Genomic DNA, 17,721 nt, shown 5'->3' on the forward strand with positions numbered 1-17,721 from the left:
CCAGATTCCATCTCTGTCTTAATCATTACTCACAGGTATCTCTTATCCATCAAGTATACACTTTATATTTCCTCCCTGTGTTTTATCTCTATTCAATTGTTGGCACTATTCATTCATTGCCATTTAAGTTATCCACTAGCGACTGCCATGGCGGGAACCTCCATCTTTCTATATGTTAATCTAATCCTTCTTCCCCTATCTCCACCTCCCCCACCCACTTACTTATTTCCTTTTAAACCTTCTTAACCCATCTTATTCTATCTGGCCTCCCACCATTTCAGACGCCCGTGTATATCATTCCACTCTTATATTCTTCATCCTTCAGATCCATCCCATCTTAATGTTAACATCTGAAGGAGAGCAGTGTTCTTTCTCAGTATCTCTCTCCCCTTCCACATAGGAGGGGTCAGCAAGAGAGAGATTGGGGGGAAAAAAAAGAGAATTTTTTTTTCAAATCAAATTATTTTCCTCCTCTAGTTTCCCTCCTTATTCAAAGTCCCCAGACCTATCTTATGGCTTTTTAAGGCCTCTAGATCTTTGTGACATCATTTCTGAGTCCAGATTCCAATCAGGGAGCTTCATCGCTGTAATTGCTAAGAATTCAAAAAGTTCAGGAAGGTCATTGGGATGTCTTAAGAAAAAGGAACGTTGATTCTTCCTCACTATGAGGCTAAACGGGAACCCCATCTGTACTGTATTCCTTCTTTTTGTAGAACCTGCAGCAATGGACGCAGTGCTCTCCTCTGCTGGAGTGTACTAAATGCCAAGTCCTGAAAGAGCTGGATTTGGACTGAGTCGCACAATATAGTCTCCTGTGATCTTGCAGCGGCCATTATTTCTTCCTTCTCATGGAAGTGATGCAAACGGCAAATAACATCCCTTGGTGCCTCCTGTGGTTTCACCACCTGTTTCAATGTTCTATGGCACCTCTCAAATCTAATTGGTTGCTCTGGGGGTCTTTTTAATAGTGTATTAAATATATTAATCAGTTTTAATTGTAGCTCCTCTGACTTATACATTTCTGGTATGCCCTTGATTCTAATGTTTTTTCTTCTCGATCTATTTTGGAGGTCCTCTACTTGGTATTGCAGGGAGCTACAGTATTGAGAGTGCTTATCTCTCTCCTTCTTTAGTTCAGTCTGTAGTTCCTTGATTTTAGACTCTAATTTGTCCACTCTATCATTTGTTACTTGTAGAGCGTCTCGTATTACTTCCACCTCTACTTTAGTAGACAATACTATTTTCTCGATCTGATCTGTGAGCTCTTGCTTGGTGGGCAAATTTTTTAAGTGGAGCCAGATATCCTCCAGATTTCCCTGTTTCTTATGGGATATTTCCTGATGCTCTGCTATCGGTGGGGCTGTCTGTTGCTTTTCTGTTTGCTTTCCTGTTTTTGGGAAAAAATCTTTAGCTGATCTCTGAGAGGTATTGAGGCTTTTATCTGCCTCCTCTCTCTTTTTATTGCGGCCTATCATTCTATCCCCGCTGCAGCTTGCACCCTGATCTGACAGCAGGAAATATCACAGTTCCTTCTCTTTTATCAGCTCTTATCTCTCTTGTCAACTCCCAGCAAACAAACTTCAGTTAGAGCAACAGTGTCTCTCACCTCTGCCTCTCCCCCACCGTTAGCCCGTATCCACCTCCTCCGGGTCTCTCCCGGTCTGTTCAGCTCTTTTCAGCGTCCTCCTCCCTCTGCGTTAGGCAGCTGTTTATCCGGGTACCTCTCTTGGCTGTTTCTCCGCTCCCTGGCGTCTGTATGGGTTACTCCGCACTCTGCCGACCTCTGCCAATTGGGTTCCCCACGTGATGCTGTGGTCTCTCCCGGCTGAAGTTCCAGTGCGCTCCTCAGGTATACTCTGCTGCCACCCCTTCTGCCGGGGTTATCTGCACTCGTCGGCGCTTCTCTTCTCCCAGTCCTCCTTACTACTTTTGCTAGGTCCGCCGCCTCAGTGCTCAGCCAGTCCACGCCACATCGTAGGTAAATCTCAGGAAGGGGTTTCGGACGGAGCGGTGCAGCAGGAACCACCCCTCACGTCATCACGTCAGCCACTCCCCCAGCCTCCCTGCTTTTAGGGTATGTCTCTACCAACTTTGCACATCTAGAGTCTGAAATCCTTGCCCATTCTTCTTTGCAAAACAGCTCCAGCTCAGTCATATTAGATGGACAGCGTTTGTGAACAGCAGTTTTCAAATCTTCCCACAGATTCTCGATTGGATTAGATCTGGACTTTGACTGGGCCAGTCTAACACATAGATATGTTTTGTTTTAAACCATTCCATTGTTGCCCTGGCTTTATGTTTAAGGTCATTGTCCTGCTGGAAGGTGAACCTCTGCCCCAGTCTCAAGTCTTTTGCAGTCTCCAAGAAGTTTTCCTCCAAGTTTGCCCTGTATTTGGCTCCACCCATCTTCCCATCAACTCTGACCAGCTTCCCTGTCCCTGCTGAAGAGATGCACCCCCCGAGCATGATGCTGCCACCACCATATTTGACAGTGGGGATGGTGTGTTCATAGTGATGTGCAGTGTTAGTTTTCCGCCACACATAGCGTTTTGCATTTTGGCCAAAAAGTTCCATTTTGGTCTCATCTGATAAGAGCACCTTCTTCCACATGGTTGCTGTGTCCCCCACATGGCTTGTGGCAAACTGAAAACGGGACTTTTTATGCTTTCTGTTAACAATGCCTTTCTTCTTGCCACTCTTCCATAAAGGCCAACTTTGTACAGTGCATGACTAATAGTTGTCCAATGGACAGAGTCTCCCACCTGAGCTGTAGATCTCTGCAGCTCGTCCAGAGTCACTATGGGCCTCTTGACTGCATTTCTTATCAGCGCTCTCCTTGTTCGGCCTGTGAGTTTAGGTGGATGGCCTTGTCTTGGTAGGTTTACAGTTGAGCCATACTCCTTCCATTTCTGAATGATCGCTTGAACAGTGCTCCAAAAATCTTTTTGTAGCCTAAGCCTGCTTTAAATTTCTAAATAACTTGATCTCTGTCCTGTCTTGTGTGTTTTTTGGACTTCACGGTGTTCTTGCTCCCAATATTCTCTTAGACAACCTCTGAGGTCATCACAGAGCAGTTGTATTTGTACTGACATTAGATTACACACAGGTGCACTCTATTTAGTCATTAGTACTCATCAGGCAATGTCTATGGGCAACTGACTGCACTCAGATCAAAGGGGGCTGAATAATTATGCACACACCACTTTGCAGTTATTTATTTGTAAAAAATGTTTCGAATCAAGTATGATTTTCGTTCCACTTCTCATGTGTACACCACTTTGTGTTGGTCTTTCATGTGGAATTCCAATTAAATTGATTCATGTTTGTGGCAGTAATATGACAAAATGTGGAAAACTTCAAGGGGGCCGAATACTTTTGCAACCCACTGTATATTGGTTAAGGTGCTAGTATGTAGATTGAAATCTTGTGTTTTTATCTTTTCTAGCCCTGCGGCTGCAGACAGGAACCTAACTGACAAACACTTATCTCGAGTCACATGGAACCAGTGAGATTTAGACCTCCTCTGAGCAAGCAGAGATATGACTATGTGTTGTCTTTTGTGGATACTTACAAACCCAAGAAGGTCAGTGTAGTTTCCTTCTGTTGCTGAAACATAATATATGTCTCTTTGTTAACCTCCTGAGTGTTACACCGCTCATAAGGTTTTGCAGCTTTTAAGCCCAATCTACACAATACGATTCTTTATACGATTCGATTACGATTCTATTTACGATCCGATTAAATCCGACATGTCCGATCAGGATTTGATTCGATTCAATTTGATTTGCCATTGTTTTGCAATGGCAAATCGAATCGAATCCCGATCGGACATGTCGGATTTAATCGGATCGTAATCGAATCGTATACAGAATTGTATCGTGTAGATTGGGCTTTAGAGTCCCTGGGACTAATTTAACTGTTTGCCTGGCTATAAAAGCTTTAGCTAGCACTAGGCTAGCCGGCACCCCCCATCACCTGACCCAGCTAGTTAACACATTACCCAGCCTGGCTCCAGCGATCGGCACAGCCTCCCCGGACAGCTCCGCTCATCTCTATGGGGAGGATCGTACATGACGTCATGCGCAGACCCGATCCTCCCCATAGACAGACCGGAGCTGTCCGGGGAGGCTGCTCCGATCGCTGGAGCCAGGCTGGGTAATGTATTAACTGGCTGGATCGGGGGTGCCGGCTACATATACTAGCTAGCCTAGTGCTAGCTAAAGCTTTTACAGCCAGGCAAACAGTTAGGTTAGGCCTGGGGGACCCCTCAGGAGAGCGAGCGGTATGCCTGACACAGTGTCGGGCATACCGCTAAGGAGGTTAGTTACTAGTTATTGTCCAGGAGATCCAAATAATTCTTGATGCAAAATTTGGCAAATTTTCATGCAAATTTATACAGCTTGAAAAAGTACCAATCAAATCCAACTGGGCTTTATTTGATTGGTGCATTTCAAGATACATAAATGTGCATACAAATCTTGCATACTTCTTCATCAGTTTGGAATTATTTGCATGTCATTGGCCATCCATACTACTTGCGTTGAAAAAAATGAGGCTACCCTGAACATTCTTGTCTATCTTTCACACTGAAGAAGACTGTGAGTCCTGTGAAATGTCTGTTAGTAGCTGGGATTTTTGACTGTCCTTGTATTTGAATCTGTGTATAAAAAAACATCAGCTAGGATGAGTGTGGGAACTTTTTTATAGTGTAATTTTAGGGGATTGTTTATAAAGAAGTTAACTTGCTGATAGATAATGGCATTTTAACTGAGTACAGCTGTTATGTAGGTCAGCTGATCAACAAGCAAAGAAATGTTCTACACTTTTAGATTTGTTTTTTTTTTCTTTTGCAACAATTGACACTTTGCATGATAATCATTGACGATTAAAGTGTCCACGGCAACTAGTTTGAAAACTAACCTCTGATTTAAAAGTGGAGAACGCTATTCAGTAGGGTAGAGTACAACTTCAGAGCTTTGTGGTGGATTGCAGCCTACTGATGACTACAGCAGCAGGGCCTAACTTTTGCGTCCTTAAAATGAGCTGCCTCTGGCTGAGCTGTGATTCATGCTGGAACTACTCCTGCAAGACAAAGTGCATCAAGGCCCCAGTTTCACAGCCTCAACACCGTAATGATTGCTGTCAACATGCTATTCCAACTAGTCCTTTGATAGTAGATTAAATACTGCCATTGTCAATTGCAGGGCTGTGGAGTCGGTACAAAAATCTTCCAACTCCGACTCCTCAGTTTCTGAAACCACGACTCCAACTCCGACTCCGGGTGCCCAAAATTGCTCAGACTCCGACTCCTCAACTCCGACTCCTTAGTCTAATACTTAAAGAGACTCTGTAACAACAAAAACCTCCCCTGGGGGGTACTCACCTCGGGTGGGGGAAGCCTCCGGATCCTAATGAGGCTTCCCACGCCGTCCTCTGTCCCACGGGGGTCTCGCTGCAGCCCTCCGAACAGCCGGCGACAGAGCCGACTGTAGCTTCAATATTTACCTTTGCTGGCTCCAGCGGGGGCGCTGTGGCGACTTTCGGCACGGAAATAGACGGAAATACCCGATCTCCGTCGGGTCCGCTCTACTGCGCAGGCGCCGGAAACTTGCGCCTGCGCAGTAGAGCAGACCCGAAGGCGATCGGGTATTTCCGCCTACTTCGGCGCCGACAGCCATCAGAGCGCCTGCGCAGGAGCCAGGAAGGTAAATATTGCGTCATGGCTGTACGGAGGGCTACAGCGAGACCCCCGAGGGACGCAGGACGGCATTAGGATCCTGAGGCTTCCCCCACCCGAGGTGAATACCCCCCAGGGGCCGTTTTGTCGTTACAGTTCCTCTTTAACAGGGCTGTGAATTTTGTACAAAAATCATGCGACTCCGACTCCTCAGTTTATGAAACCACAACTCAGACTCCAACTCCGACTCTGGGTGCCCAAAATTGCCCCGACTCCAACTTCGACTCCACAGCCCTGGTCAATTGAATGATTCGGAATTAAAACTAAACATTACACTCTTCAGCGTGATAAGCAGCTGTTTCTTGGAGATTATGGCCTTGTGCAAGTGCGTGTTGGTCAACTGCAGGTCATTCCAGAGTATGGACAGAAGATGATCAGACCGTGATCTTCAGTTTGCAAAAGAAAACACTTTGAACTAGCACCATGTATATAATTAAATACACTCAATGTGACTGTTAAGTAATAAACCAGAATGTGCTAAGGGCAAGAGAACCATTGTATACAAAGAAAGAAAAAAACCCTTTTTGAAAAGCACCAAACCAATCTATTATAGTAAATGTCACAAAATCTTTATTGTACGTAACCACAAAAAGCAAATAAAACAATTAAAATCTCGCCAAAAAGGGTGACAAACAATGTTTCAAACTATGTCAGTGTGAGTTGAATGATTTCATAATATATGGATATATAGGTCAACAATGGACTCCTCCCAAAGGAGTAATAGTAGCCTCAACAATAAGTGACAGTAGCAAAATAATTGGCAACAAAGCTCAATTCATAGACACAGACCGTGAACTCGTCATGCTTTAGGGCTGGTTCAGACGGACGCTTGCGGAGCGTTTACCGCAAGCGTTCGGAACGTCGCAGTAAACGCTCCCATTCAAGTGAATGGGAGCGTTTACACCGAGCTTTTACCCGAACGCGGCGTTTGGGTCCCGATTTTCGTTAGCGTTCGAGCTGCCCCTGGAAGCGACATGTTGCTTCCAGGGAGCGGCCAACCACGACGGCTAATGTTCCCCTAGGGGAAATAAAAAACGCGGCCGTATCGGAACGCGACCGAAGGCTACTGAAAGCCTGAACGCGTAGCCGCCGCAACGCCTCCAGACGCGACGCCACGCAGACGTCCGTCTGAACCAGCCCTTAAGGTGGTGATACATCATGCGACTTGGTGGCCGATTCGCAATCCGATTCGATTATTATAATTGAATTGGATGAAAATTGGGGCCGCCAAGTCGCTGTTACTGCCGCGCACCCAATCGAGCAAGTCAGCCTTCCATCTTGCAGCATGTCCAACCGATTCATGCGACCAATTTTTGCTCGAAATTGGTCACATAGTCCATCGGCATGATGGACTATGTGACCAATTTCGAGCAAAAATTGGTCGCATGAATCGGTTGGACATGCTGCAAGATGGAAGGCTGACTTGCTCGATTGGGTGCGCGGCAGTAACAGCGAGTGATATCGGGACAAGCGACAAACACAACGAAGCCCCCAATGCTGTCACCCCTAATGTACAATGTACCCCCCCCCCATTGCTCAGTGCCCTATACATTACCTGTCCATACACATTCCCCACCTGATTTACATTGTGTGACTGTTCGAACGCTGTTCTGCTACCTATTCTTTTTTCTGGTAGTAGGTTTTAAGTTGTAAAGAATCTTTTAGAGTAAAGGAGAAATGTTTCATACCACTTTAATATACCATTTACATTTGCTATGTTTATTTTAATTAATAAGTTCATTTTTTGCTTTAGGTTGCAGACTTGGGGTGCAATGAATGTTCACTTCTCCACAAACTGAAATTTTGGAAGTGCATCGAGCTTCTAGTTGGTGTGGACATTGATGAAGATACGTTGAAGTTAAAAAAGTAATTACAATCTTGTTGCTTTCCAAAATATGAATGAGATTAAAATTATACATATAGTTATGTTTTTCCTGATACGGTGTTCGATGGTGGATTTTTGGATAATGCTTGTAAGGACCAGTAGATCCAACGCCTTATATCAGTCCTTATGGCCCAATCGACCTCCGTAATTTTCACCTTGTGTGGCGCGTACCCGCTTGGAACAGGAGACAGAGTAGCAGCTACCTGACTATTGTTACACCCAGACCTTAATTTACACGGTATAGGAACTGAAGGGCGTAAGGCAATGGTAAAACCAGTTTCTACAAAGTAATGATTCAGGCAGAAATCTTAATTAAACAGTTCTATGTCATACACAGATATGAGATGGCTGTCAATCTCACTCATAAGCAATTTCCAAGTCAGCTAACCAAAGGTCATAAACATAGGATCAGATGGATACTGGGATGAGTGATCAAGCAGGCAAGAGTTGGTCCAGGCAGCACACAATAGAATGGTCAGTATACAGGCAAAGGATCAGACAAGTAATAGAAGCTTAGCAAGGAATGCCCAGCAGCTAGCTCTAGCGTCTTAACGCTGTCAAAGGTAAAGAGCTACTGCCGCAGTTCTGCCTCAAAGGGAAAAAAAATCAGTTTTACTTTCCTGGGGCTTCAACCAGCCCCCTTCAGCCATCCCATGCCCTCACAGTCACTCACGGAGTCTCCAGGTCTTGGACATGGATGGTGTTGGCGAGTGCACAATTATCATCCCTGTCACCTGGCAAGCACAGTGGCGATCCTTCCATGCGAGCCTGCAAGAGAGGCATAGCTTGCCTGCCGTGAGCCACTGATTCGTTTGCGCAGGCTTCTGGAAGCAGCCTGACTCGCTGCTGGAACCAGGATGAGGTGAGATTGTGACACTTGTGTTACCAGTGGGTGGATTAATATAGAGCCCCAGAGATGCCTATACAGTACTGGTTTCAAGTGATTATTTTATTTGCTTTTTGAGCAGAGATATCCCCTGCATAAAAAGCATCACTGCTACCAGGGTTGTGGAGTTGGAGTCGAGGAGTCGGAGCAATTTTGGGTACTTGGAGTCGGATGATTTTTGAAACAAATCCAAAGCCTTTATAAAAAATTAGACTAAGGAGTCGGAGTCGAGGAGTCAGTCGGGGCAATTTTGGGTACTTGGAATCGGAGTTGGTTTCATTAGCTGAGGAGTTGGATGATTTTTGTACTGACTCCACAGCCCTGACTGCTTCTAATTCTACAGGGTGTATAGTTAGCTGGTTGGTTGGATACTAATATGTGGAAATAGATCTACAGTATGTACATTTCAACCAAAGTGTCAGTGGCGTAACTATAAGGAAGCACCCGGCTCAACTGCAGTGGAGGGCCCGTTCTTCTTCCTTCCTTCCACCACTATGGCCCCTTGTCCCATGCTTTCCTGGCTGTTGCCTTCAACAGACCCACAGATCAGCACAGTAGTAGTGCCCTTGCCTCTTCCAGCCATTCAAAGATTAAAAATGGATTGCACATTTTCCCCACATGTGCTAGGTAGGCCCAAACAAAGCCAAACTAGTAAAACAAGAGAAGCAAGAAGACAGGGACTATCAGGATCAGGACAATGTGAATTTTAGTGAAACACTCTACAAATACAGTTAGGTCCATAACAATTTGGACAAAGACAACTTTTCTAATTTTGGCTCTGTACATTACCACAATGAATTTTAAATGAAACAACTCAGATGCAGTTGAAGTGCAGACTCGTTAAGATTTAATTCATGGGGGGCAAACAAAACAATTGCATAAAAATGTGAGGCAACTAAAGCATTTTTTAACACAATCCCTTCATTTCAAGGGCTCAAAAGTAATTGGGCAAATTAAATAACCGGAAATAAAATGTTCATTTCTAATACTTGGTTGAAAACCCTTTGCTGGCAACGACAGCCTGAAGTCTTGAACTCACGGGTATCACCAGATGTTGGGTTTTCTCCTTTTTGATTCTCTTCCAGGCCTTTACTGCTGTGGCTTATAGTTGCTGTTTGTTTGTGGGCCATTCTTACACAAGTTTACTCTTCAACAAATATCATAAAATGCCTCCCAGTCAATTTAACTGCAGTTATCTGGATTTGAGCAGACAGAATGTCTCTGAACACCTCAGAATTAATTTGGCTACTGCTGTCCTGTGTCATACCATCAATACTTAAATCCAATTACCAAATTTACTGTGGAAATGTACAGAACCAAAAATTATTAAAAAAAAAAAAAAGTTGTCTCTGTCCAAATATTTATAGGACAACTGAAGCGAGAGGGATATGGAAGCTGGTGTATTTATTTCCTTTTAAGGAATACCAGTTGCCTGGCTGTCCTGCTGATTCTCTGCCTCTAAAGGCTTGTACACACGTCGCAGTTTTCTAAACGACTGGACGTTTGGACGTCAAATCGGGCATGTGTACGGTCGGTCGTTCAGCTGATAAGACTAGATTTGAATGATTCGCTTAGCGAATCGTTCAAATCCAGTCTTATCAGCTGAACAACCGACCATACACACGCCCGATCTGACGTCCAAATGACCGGACGTTCAAACGTCCAAATGGCCGGTCGTTTAGAAAAATCCGACATGTGTATGTACCTTATTGCTTTTAGCTATAGACCCTGAACAAGCATAGGCAGATCAGATGTTTCTAACATTATTGGACATTATTGTCAGTTCTGACAAGATTAGCCACATGCTTGTTTCTGGTGTTATTCAGACACTACTGCAGCCTAATAGACCAGGGCTGCCAGGCAACTGGCATTGATTAAATGGAAATAAATATGCCAGCCTCCATATTCTTTTCACTTCAGTTGCCCTTTGAGGTCCTAATTGTACATAGAGAAACAATTAAAAACATGTAGACTGATGAGCTTAGTATTGCCTAGCACCCATTTTGTATGCTTTGATAATTAGCAATTTTATACTTTATTTGGAGATCTATTGTGGTAGTTTATATTTGTATTCCCAATAGAACATCAAATTAATCATTATATCAACCAACTTTATTCATATCTAGAGGCTTGAGACACCCAAACTCCATTGTTGGGCATTAGAGTATGCACGTGAATTTCTTTTTGTTGTTTCTTTAATGCAAAATTAACTGATTTTTTTTCTTTTGCTGTACGTGTAAAAATGAATTAAATATATAGGTTGGGTATCCAATCAGGAAAAAGACATCAAATGGATAGCCCCTCCCCACTGAGTTATAAAGGGAGTGGGAGAGTGGGTCTTCGGGAGGGATAGGATGAAATGCCTATGATAGGAGAAACGGTTTATGAAAAATTCATAAAATATAACGCACACATCTGGTTTAAAAATATTTTATTGAAATCCATCATAATCCACATTTTTCATCTATAATGTCAGAGAATATTGACTCTCTTTCTGCGTTAAAGCTTAATTCCAGAAAGTTGTTTTATTTTAGTTTCCAATAATGTGTAAAGGGGTTAGAAAACATTGTTTTTTCTTTTACAGTGGATTTCTCTGTGCATTGTTTTCTAAGATCTTTAAGATGACCATTAACGATACAATTTGCCGAGTGATAGTTTACAGACGATTCTTTGTATGACCGATTGGAAATGATCGTTTGGGATCACTAAAGTATAATGTCGTTATAGTAAACTCTGATATAGTAAACATTTGGGTATAGTAAACTACCTCTCTAGGTCACGACCAATCTCCATTACAAGTCTATGGGAGCCATGCCTGGTATAATAAACTCTGATATAATAAAACTTATATGTAAGCATGTTTTTTGGCCCCTTTGGGACGCTGACTCTGGATATAGTAAATAGTGGGCGGCACATTTGTCATATGTCAAGACAAGAAGAATGGCACCAGTGCTGTGTATACAGTACTGTACAAATAAGCAACCTGGGGAAAATGAGGAATAATATGAACATAAACAAATGAGGATGAGGTGTTACCACTTTCACATTGCAATCACTGATAAAAGTATTGTCAAAGTCCCCCCACAGGATTGTACGTACTCCCAGGCATTTATTCCCTTGTTAGTGATGATGCTCCTGGTAGCGTGTGGATGGCAGTACAGGCTACTTTCACTTGTAGTTCAGATCAGAGCAAGCCTACTCATGCAAAATGAAAGGGAGTGGAGAGTAGAGTGCCAAGTCCTCTCGACGGAGTTATCGGAGCCATTCGCATTACAGATGTGAGTGGCTTATAATGATTGGCTGCATTTTGAAGAGAGTCTTCATAATTGGCTCAAGTATGAGCAGAGAGTTTTGTAGGACATGTGCTGCAGGTTCCACCCATGGAGGTATCGGAGCCACTCAAAGGAAGCGAGTGGCTACCTGTATTCAGTGATGGCTGCAATTTTTAAGGAGCCCTGGATACTGTACTAGTGATTTGTCCAGCCTGGCTATGCAGCCCTAAGGTATACTTAAAGGAAACCTGAAATGACTTAAAAAAAAAAGTTTCACTTACCTGGGGCTTCTGCCAACATTGCCGCATTGTCACAGAACGATCCTCTAAGTTTAGTTCTCGTCGTCTTGCAAGTCGATGGTCACTGTGCATGTGCAGGCCTGGTCGCACACATCCTCGTTTGCGCTCCTGTCGCCTGGAGCATCCTGCGCAGGCGCAGTAAGAGAAAACCTCGTGCTTTGTCTATGCAGGGCAAACATGGTGACGGGAGTGCAAACGAGGACGCGTGCATCTAGGACCGGCGCAGTGGCCATCAACTTTCAAATCAGCGAGAGTGAAACGCCGCTTGGCTGGAGGATTGATTATTCGGCAAAATGTATCATTAGTATCATTACCTTTACGGAACTTTGTGGCTTAAATATAAAAACTGGTAGATCTCATTTCCTTTGGATGCGATTTCTCAGGCAATTGCATTTTTCCAATCAAAAGGGCACTTTTTAATGATGTGAATTGTGTTGCTCTGTTTCCACTAGTGCAATGGGATTCTTGTGGAAATGCACTTATCTAGCAAAAATCACAAAGTGGCACAGAAAAAACGTATGCACTTGTGATTTGCGTTTTGTAGTGAAAACAGGCTAGTCATGGGAACATGAAATTGTGCACAGCAGATTATACTAGTCAGGGATTTTAACTCTACCCCACTTTACTAAAATGATTTATTATTTGCTATCCTGTCTTTGGTAAAGACATTTCTCTACTTTCCATCTAGGCAGGAAGTCACAGATGGTGACATGGGCAGCAATTAAAATACAAAAGAGATTCTGTCAGCTTAGTATACCAGTGTTCTCCCCAGGCTCTTTTAGCCGGGCGCTCCACCCGGCTAGTTTTGGTGACCACCCGGCTGTCATCGGCTCACCTCCTCCTATGCTGTAAGCATAGTTGCTCACAGAAGCACCAGCCCTGCATTCTCTCCTTTCGCCCCACCCGGCTACTTTTACATGCCACCCGGCTACTATTTCATGCCACCCGGCTGGAAAACAATTCTGGGGAGAACACTGTATACTATCCAAAGCTAAAATAGCCAAATATCTTATAATTGGTCACTAAGTACCATGAACCAGAGCCTAACTTTTTTATATTAACTGTAAGCAAAACAGAAATCAAGGTAGAACTTTTTGTTTTAAACGAATTTGGGAATGTTAAAAAAAAATTACATAATTACCTAGATAGAGGGAAGTCTCCGGTTAGTACACAGGCTTCCCACATCCTTCTTGCGTATATCTTTTTCTTGTCAGGTATGTTTTTGTGGACGCACTTCCTGCCATGTACAGGTATGGCTGCGTCTGCGCAGTGCGCCGAAGCTGCTCACCCAAGAGTAGCTCCATGCTATTGTGCAGGAGAGTCCGTACTCAGGTGGGCACAGTAAAGCTGCACTTGTGGACAAAGAGGAGCACAGCTGTGAACTTTTTGAGGGTCCCGTTGGAAGCCTCTGGAGGATCTCGAGGCTTTTCTCTTCATAGGTAAGTATCTAACTTTTTTTTGCACACATCCACCTTGGATTGACTATCTTAAGATTAACATTTCCAAGTGTTGTTACATTTAAACTGAGAAATATTATGTATTGGATTTATATCAGTTGTATTATACACTAGATATTGTCTTTGTTTAGGCATACTCTCACCCCTCTTCCAGCTCATTATCTGCAACCTTTGCACAAGCCGTTAACTGTGACTTTATACCATGGTTCTGTATGTGAAAAAGACCCTGTGCTGCTTGGCTTTGACCTAATAACCTGCATCGAGTTGTAAGTATTAATGCTGGAGTGGTTCTGTTTTCAGTCAGGTGATACAAATGAGTGATGTAATTTTCCCATGTATGCTTTGCAGGGTTTGCACCTAGTGTGTTTTAAACTATAATGTGTTAAACATGTTTGTTACTGTAAGATGCTGATAAAGTCACCTAATTTGGAGTCTGCATTAAGTTAATATTAATATATAATATAATGTTTTACTTTAGCAGCCTACTTTTTACGGAAGGTGATCTCTTATATACATGACCTCCAGTAAAGGACACTTAAAGAGTAACCGTAATGACATACAGTACAATGCAATACATTATTTTGCATACCAGGGCTGTGGAGTCGGTACAAAAGTCATCCGACTCCAACTTTGACTCCTCAGTTTATGAAACCACCGACTCCAACTCTGACTCCAGGTACCCGAAATGGGTCCGATTTCTCGACTCCGACTCCTTAGTCTAATACTTACCAGGGCTGTAGATTTCCTTCACAAATTATCCGACTCCTCAGTTTCTGAAAACACCAACTCCAACTCCAGGTACCCAAAATTGCTCCGACTCCTCAACTCCAACTCCGACTCCACAGCCCTGTTGCATACCCAGTGTTGTGATGCATCACTATCCTGGTTTCAGCATCAGAAACCATTCCTATATCTGTATATTGCAGTATATTAGTATGTAACCCTGTTCTTCCAGTGAAGCTGAACTTAGCTTGGGCATATGTTGTTCCTGCTCACTTCGCTATATACAACAAACAAACATCCCACTAGTGATGCAATTTGCCAGCAGTAAAGGTGCCGACATCTGTGGGGGGGGGGGGGGGGATTTCCAATGGGCAAACTCTGAATACATTTATGTATAAAGTAATATTGCAAAAAAAAAAAAAAAAAAAAGCAGTTTTATTCATTGTTCATAAAAGTTCCTCTTTAAATATTTAGTAAAACAACTCACGATGAGATTGCCAGTAATTTAATTGGATAAATAATGAATATAAGTTCATTGTTTCTGTGGCTCTGCCATGTTGACTGTGCTTTTGGGCATGAAGTTAACACATTTTACTTCACTTTGACTTGGATGCAAGCAGCAAGAGCAACCCCCACAATTTACAACTAATTAGGGTGATTGAAAATAAAGACAATGTTTTAGAGAGGGCGAGTCTCATAAATATGAGGAGGGATTCACCACTGTGTGAAACTTTATGATAGCAAATACTGCAACAATTTAAGAATAACATTCCACAGCATAAAACTGAAACATTTGGAGTTTCTTACTTTATATTGCACTGTATCATAAAAAGATTGAGAGACTCTTGAATAAGTCTTTGTAAGCAAAATATGAGGCTTAAAATCAATCTTCATGGCTGTGATCTTTGGAGCCTCAGATGGCACTTTATTAAAAACAGATAGAATTCTGTTGTGAGAATAACTACCTGCGACCAGGAAAACTTCCAACTACTATTGTCTGGGAACACAGATTGTCTGTGCATCCATAAATTCTCAGTAAAACTCAATCATGCAAAGAAGAAACCATATATAAACATGGCCCAAGAACTGAAATAAATTAGGAGGTGAAGAAAAGGGCCATCTGGCTTTCTATCAATTTATAATTCAGAGGACTGCATCCCTAGTGGTATGGGGTGAATTAATCATTATTATTATAAGGGGCATACTATCTAATCCCTACCATAGTCATGTTCAGTGCAGACTAGGGTCATTTTTTGGGGGAAGGAAGCCAATTAACATATCTGTATGTTTTTGGACACATTGAATGGGTAGCTTGCACACCTGGGAAGGTACCGTTATTTGAGAACTAAAATATTATACAAAGTTTTAGGCAGGTGTAGAAAAAAGGCCGTAAACTAAGAATATGTTCACAGTTATGTGTTAATAGTTTATATTTATTATCCATTACCAATGCAAAGTAAATTAACAGATGAGAGATGTATATCAAATCAATATTTGGCGTGTCCATCCTCTGCCTTCACTTGCACACAGTGTTTGAAGGAATTTGGCACGTAGGCTGTTCCAAACATCTGTGGATGTAGGTTACTTCAGATCCTTCTGCCTCTTCATGTAATCTCATATTCACACAATCATTTTTAGATCTGGGCTCTGTGCGCACAATGCTGTCACTTCCATACCATCATTCTGGTGTACTGGGGCTTCTGTCAGACTGCTAATGCAGCTTTGGGGAATCTAGGTACATGCTGTTGTGTGGATTTATGGTACCTCTCTTTTCTATTCGGCCATGGTAGCAATTTACCTGGGAGTTCTATGGCATTCTTATTCTTTTCTCAGGAGTGACAGTTTGTCCACTTGATGATCTTTTGTGTACTCGCTATGCACTGCAGGTGCTAAGAGGACTACAGTGGGGCACTTTTTCCTTGGTATGAAATCCACAGCTAACGCCCAGGTGGCATCTATGGAGCTTAGCACCATCACTGTTTCAAAAGAGCGATTTTCCCAGGGTTTTTCAGTAAGATTTTTTTGCATTCATTGTTCAGGGGGAGGTTTTGTTAGCTCACTTGCTTATGTTTTTGCACAGATATTTTAGTCTGCTCAGTCTCTTTGCAAGATTATTCGCTTGCCTACTTCTGTTATATCCTCCCCCTGATAAAGTGCCTTTTAAAGCAATTTATTATTCATTCACCACTTTTCATGCCCCATAGACTAGATACACTAGAAAACACACTTACACACAGTCTAGTGACTGACCCTTGACCTCTTCAGCTGGAGAACAACAATAATAAAATCATATATGTCATAACTTTAAAAAGGTTTCAGAATATACAGCGAGTCAAGCTGTAAGTGGAAAAAATGCCCGTCTCCAGGTCTTCACGTACTGATTAACAGCAGCTCCAGGGATTGCCTCCAATTCATGCTACGTTTCCAGGGACAAGTATGGCATTTGTAATATTCTGCTTTACCTTTTCGATTATCCTCTGCTCATAAGGATCATGTCAGAGGTAATGACAATTACAAAATATACAGTTCATATCCTGTCTGGGCGATTTTCTTTCTAGACATTTCAGGTTCAGACTTCAGTAGAGATTTTTCAGTGCTGAGATTACGGTAATAAATTAGAGAAATCTCTTTACTTTCTTAGCACTCTGATTTTCTATGGTTCTGTTAAACCTTTTGCCGGCCCCATAAGGACCTGAGCCTTTTTTGCCCCTTTTCTTCTGTGATTACTGTGGTAGACTTACAATCCGGGTAAGGTGCCAAGGAAATTGCCTGACCGGCACACAGAGCTCAGCTGTCATTAGACAGCTGAGTGCAGCTGCAATAGCTGCAGGAGAGAATGGCGGGGGAGATTTAAATCTACCCCCTGGCAGAAATAAGAGGTTCCAAACAGGGTGTAGATTTCAGTTAGCTACGTCTTCAAGGTTATATACTGTGCAAATAAAAACTTGACAGCAGAGTAATAGGTTGTTTCAATGTCTTCTATTCTTTCCTTTCAGAGTCCCATGAAATATCCATAAGGAGTAATATGTCACTACTCAGTCTGATGCTCACCTCTTTCCTGCAGCACAATGCTTGGATTCCTAAAGAAAATTGAAAACCCCCTTTGAGGTAAAGAGAGCCCTGGTCTGGCAGACGTTTAAGGGGGTTCTGACTGAGTACACTTTGTGGAATTACTCCAGTCAAATTAAGATTATAACAGATGCCAATGCCTGGGACTGGATTGCCATGTTGAGGAATTCCATTTACAGGAAGAGTGGTCTCACAGACTACTCCATAAATCCTCAAACTACAGAGTCTGGATGGCAGTCCTTCTTTTCAAATCAAGGGATAAGCATGTTATCATCCATACAGGCAATCAATGTGACAGTAATCGCTTATATACACAGATAGGAAGGAACATTGCTTCCTTTATTACTCAACAAGTGGTCCGGATTCTTCACTGGGCATCAAAGTGCCTTAAAG

The 17,721-nt window shown here is 42.7% G+C and overlaps 1 protein-coding gene across 3 annotated transcripts in view; it reads left to right on the forward strand.

Moving 5' to 3' along the window:
- Positions 1-17,721, forward strand: part of HENMT1 (HEN methyltransferase 1) — a 48,238-nt gene that overhangs the window by 13,901 nt on the left and 16,616 nt on the right. For 2 of the 3 annotated variants that reach the window (XM_068240100.1, XM_068240099.1), the window contains 3 exons: positions 3,446-3,583; positions 7,491-7,603; positions 13,668-13,802. In XM_068240100.1, coding sequence (XP_068096201.1) covers positions 3,497-3,583; positions 7,491-7,603; positions 13,668-13,802 — 335 coding nt within the window. In that variant the 5' untranslated portion in view covers positions 3,446-3,496. The remainder of the gene's footprint in view (positions 1-3,445; positions 3,584-7,490; positions 7,604-13,667; positions 13,803-17,721) is intronic. The other variant, XM_068240102.1, reaches the window with a different exon arrangement.

This window comes from Hyperolius riggenbachi, chromosome 6 (genome assembly GCF_040937935.1).
Source record: "Hyperolius riggenbachi isolate aHypRig1 chromosome 6, aHypRig1.pri, whole genome shotgun sequence".
In the NCBI taxonomy this organism is placed as follows: domain Eukaryota; kingdom Metazoa; phylum Chordata; class Amphibia; order Anura; family Hyperoliidae; genus Hyperolius; species Hyperolius riggenbachi.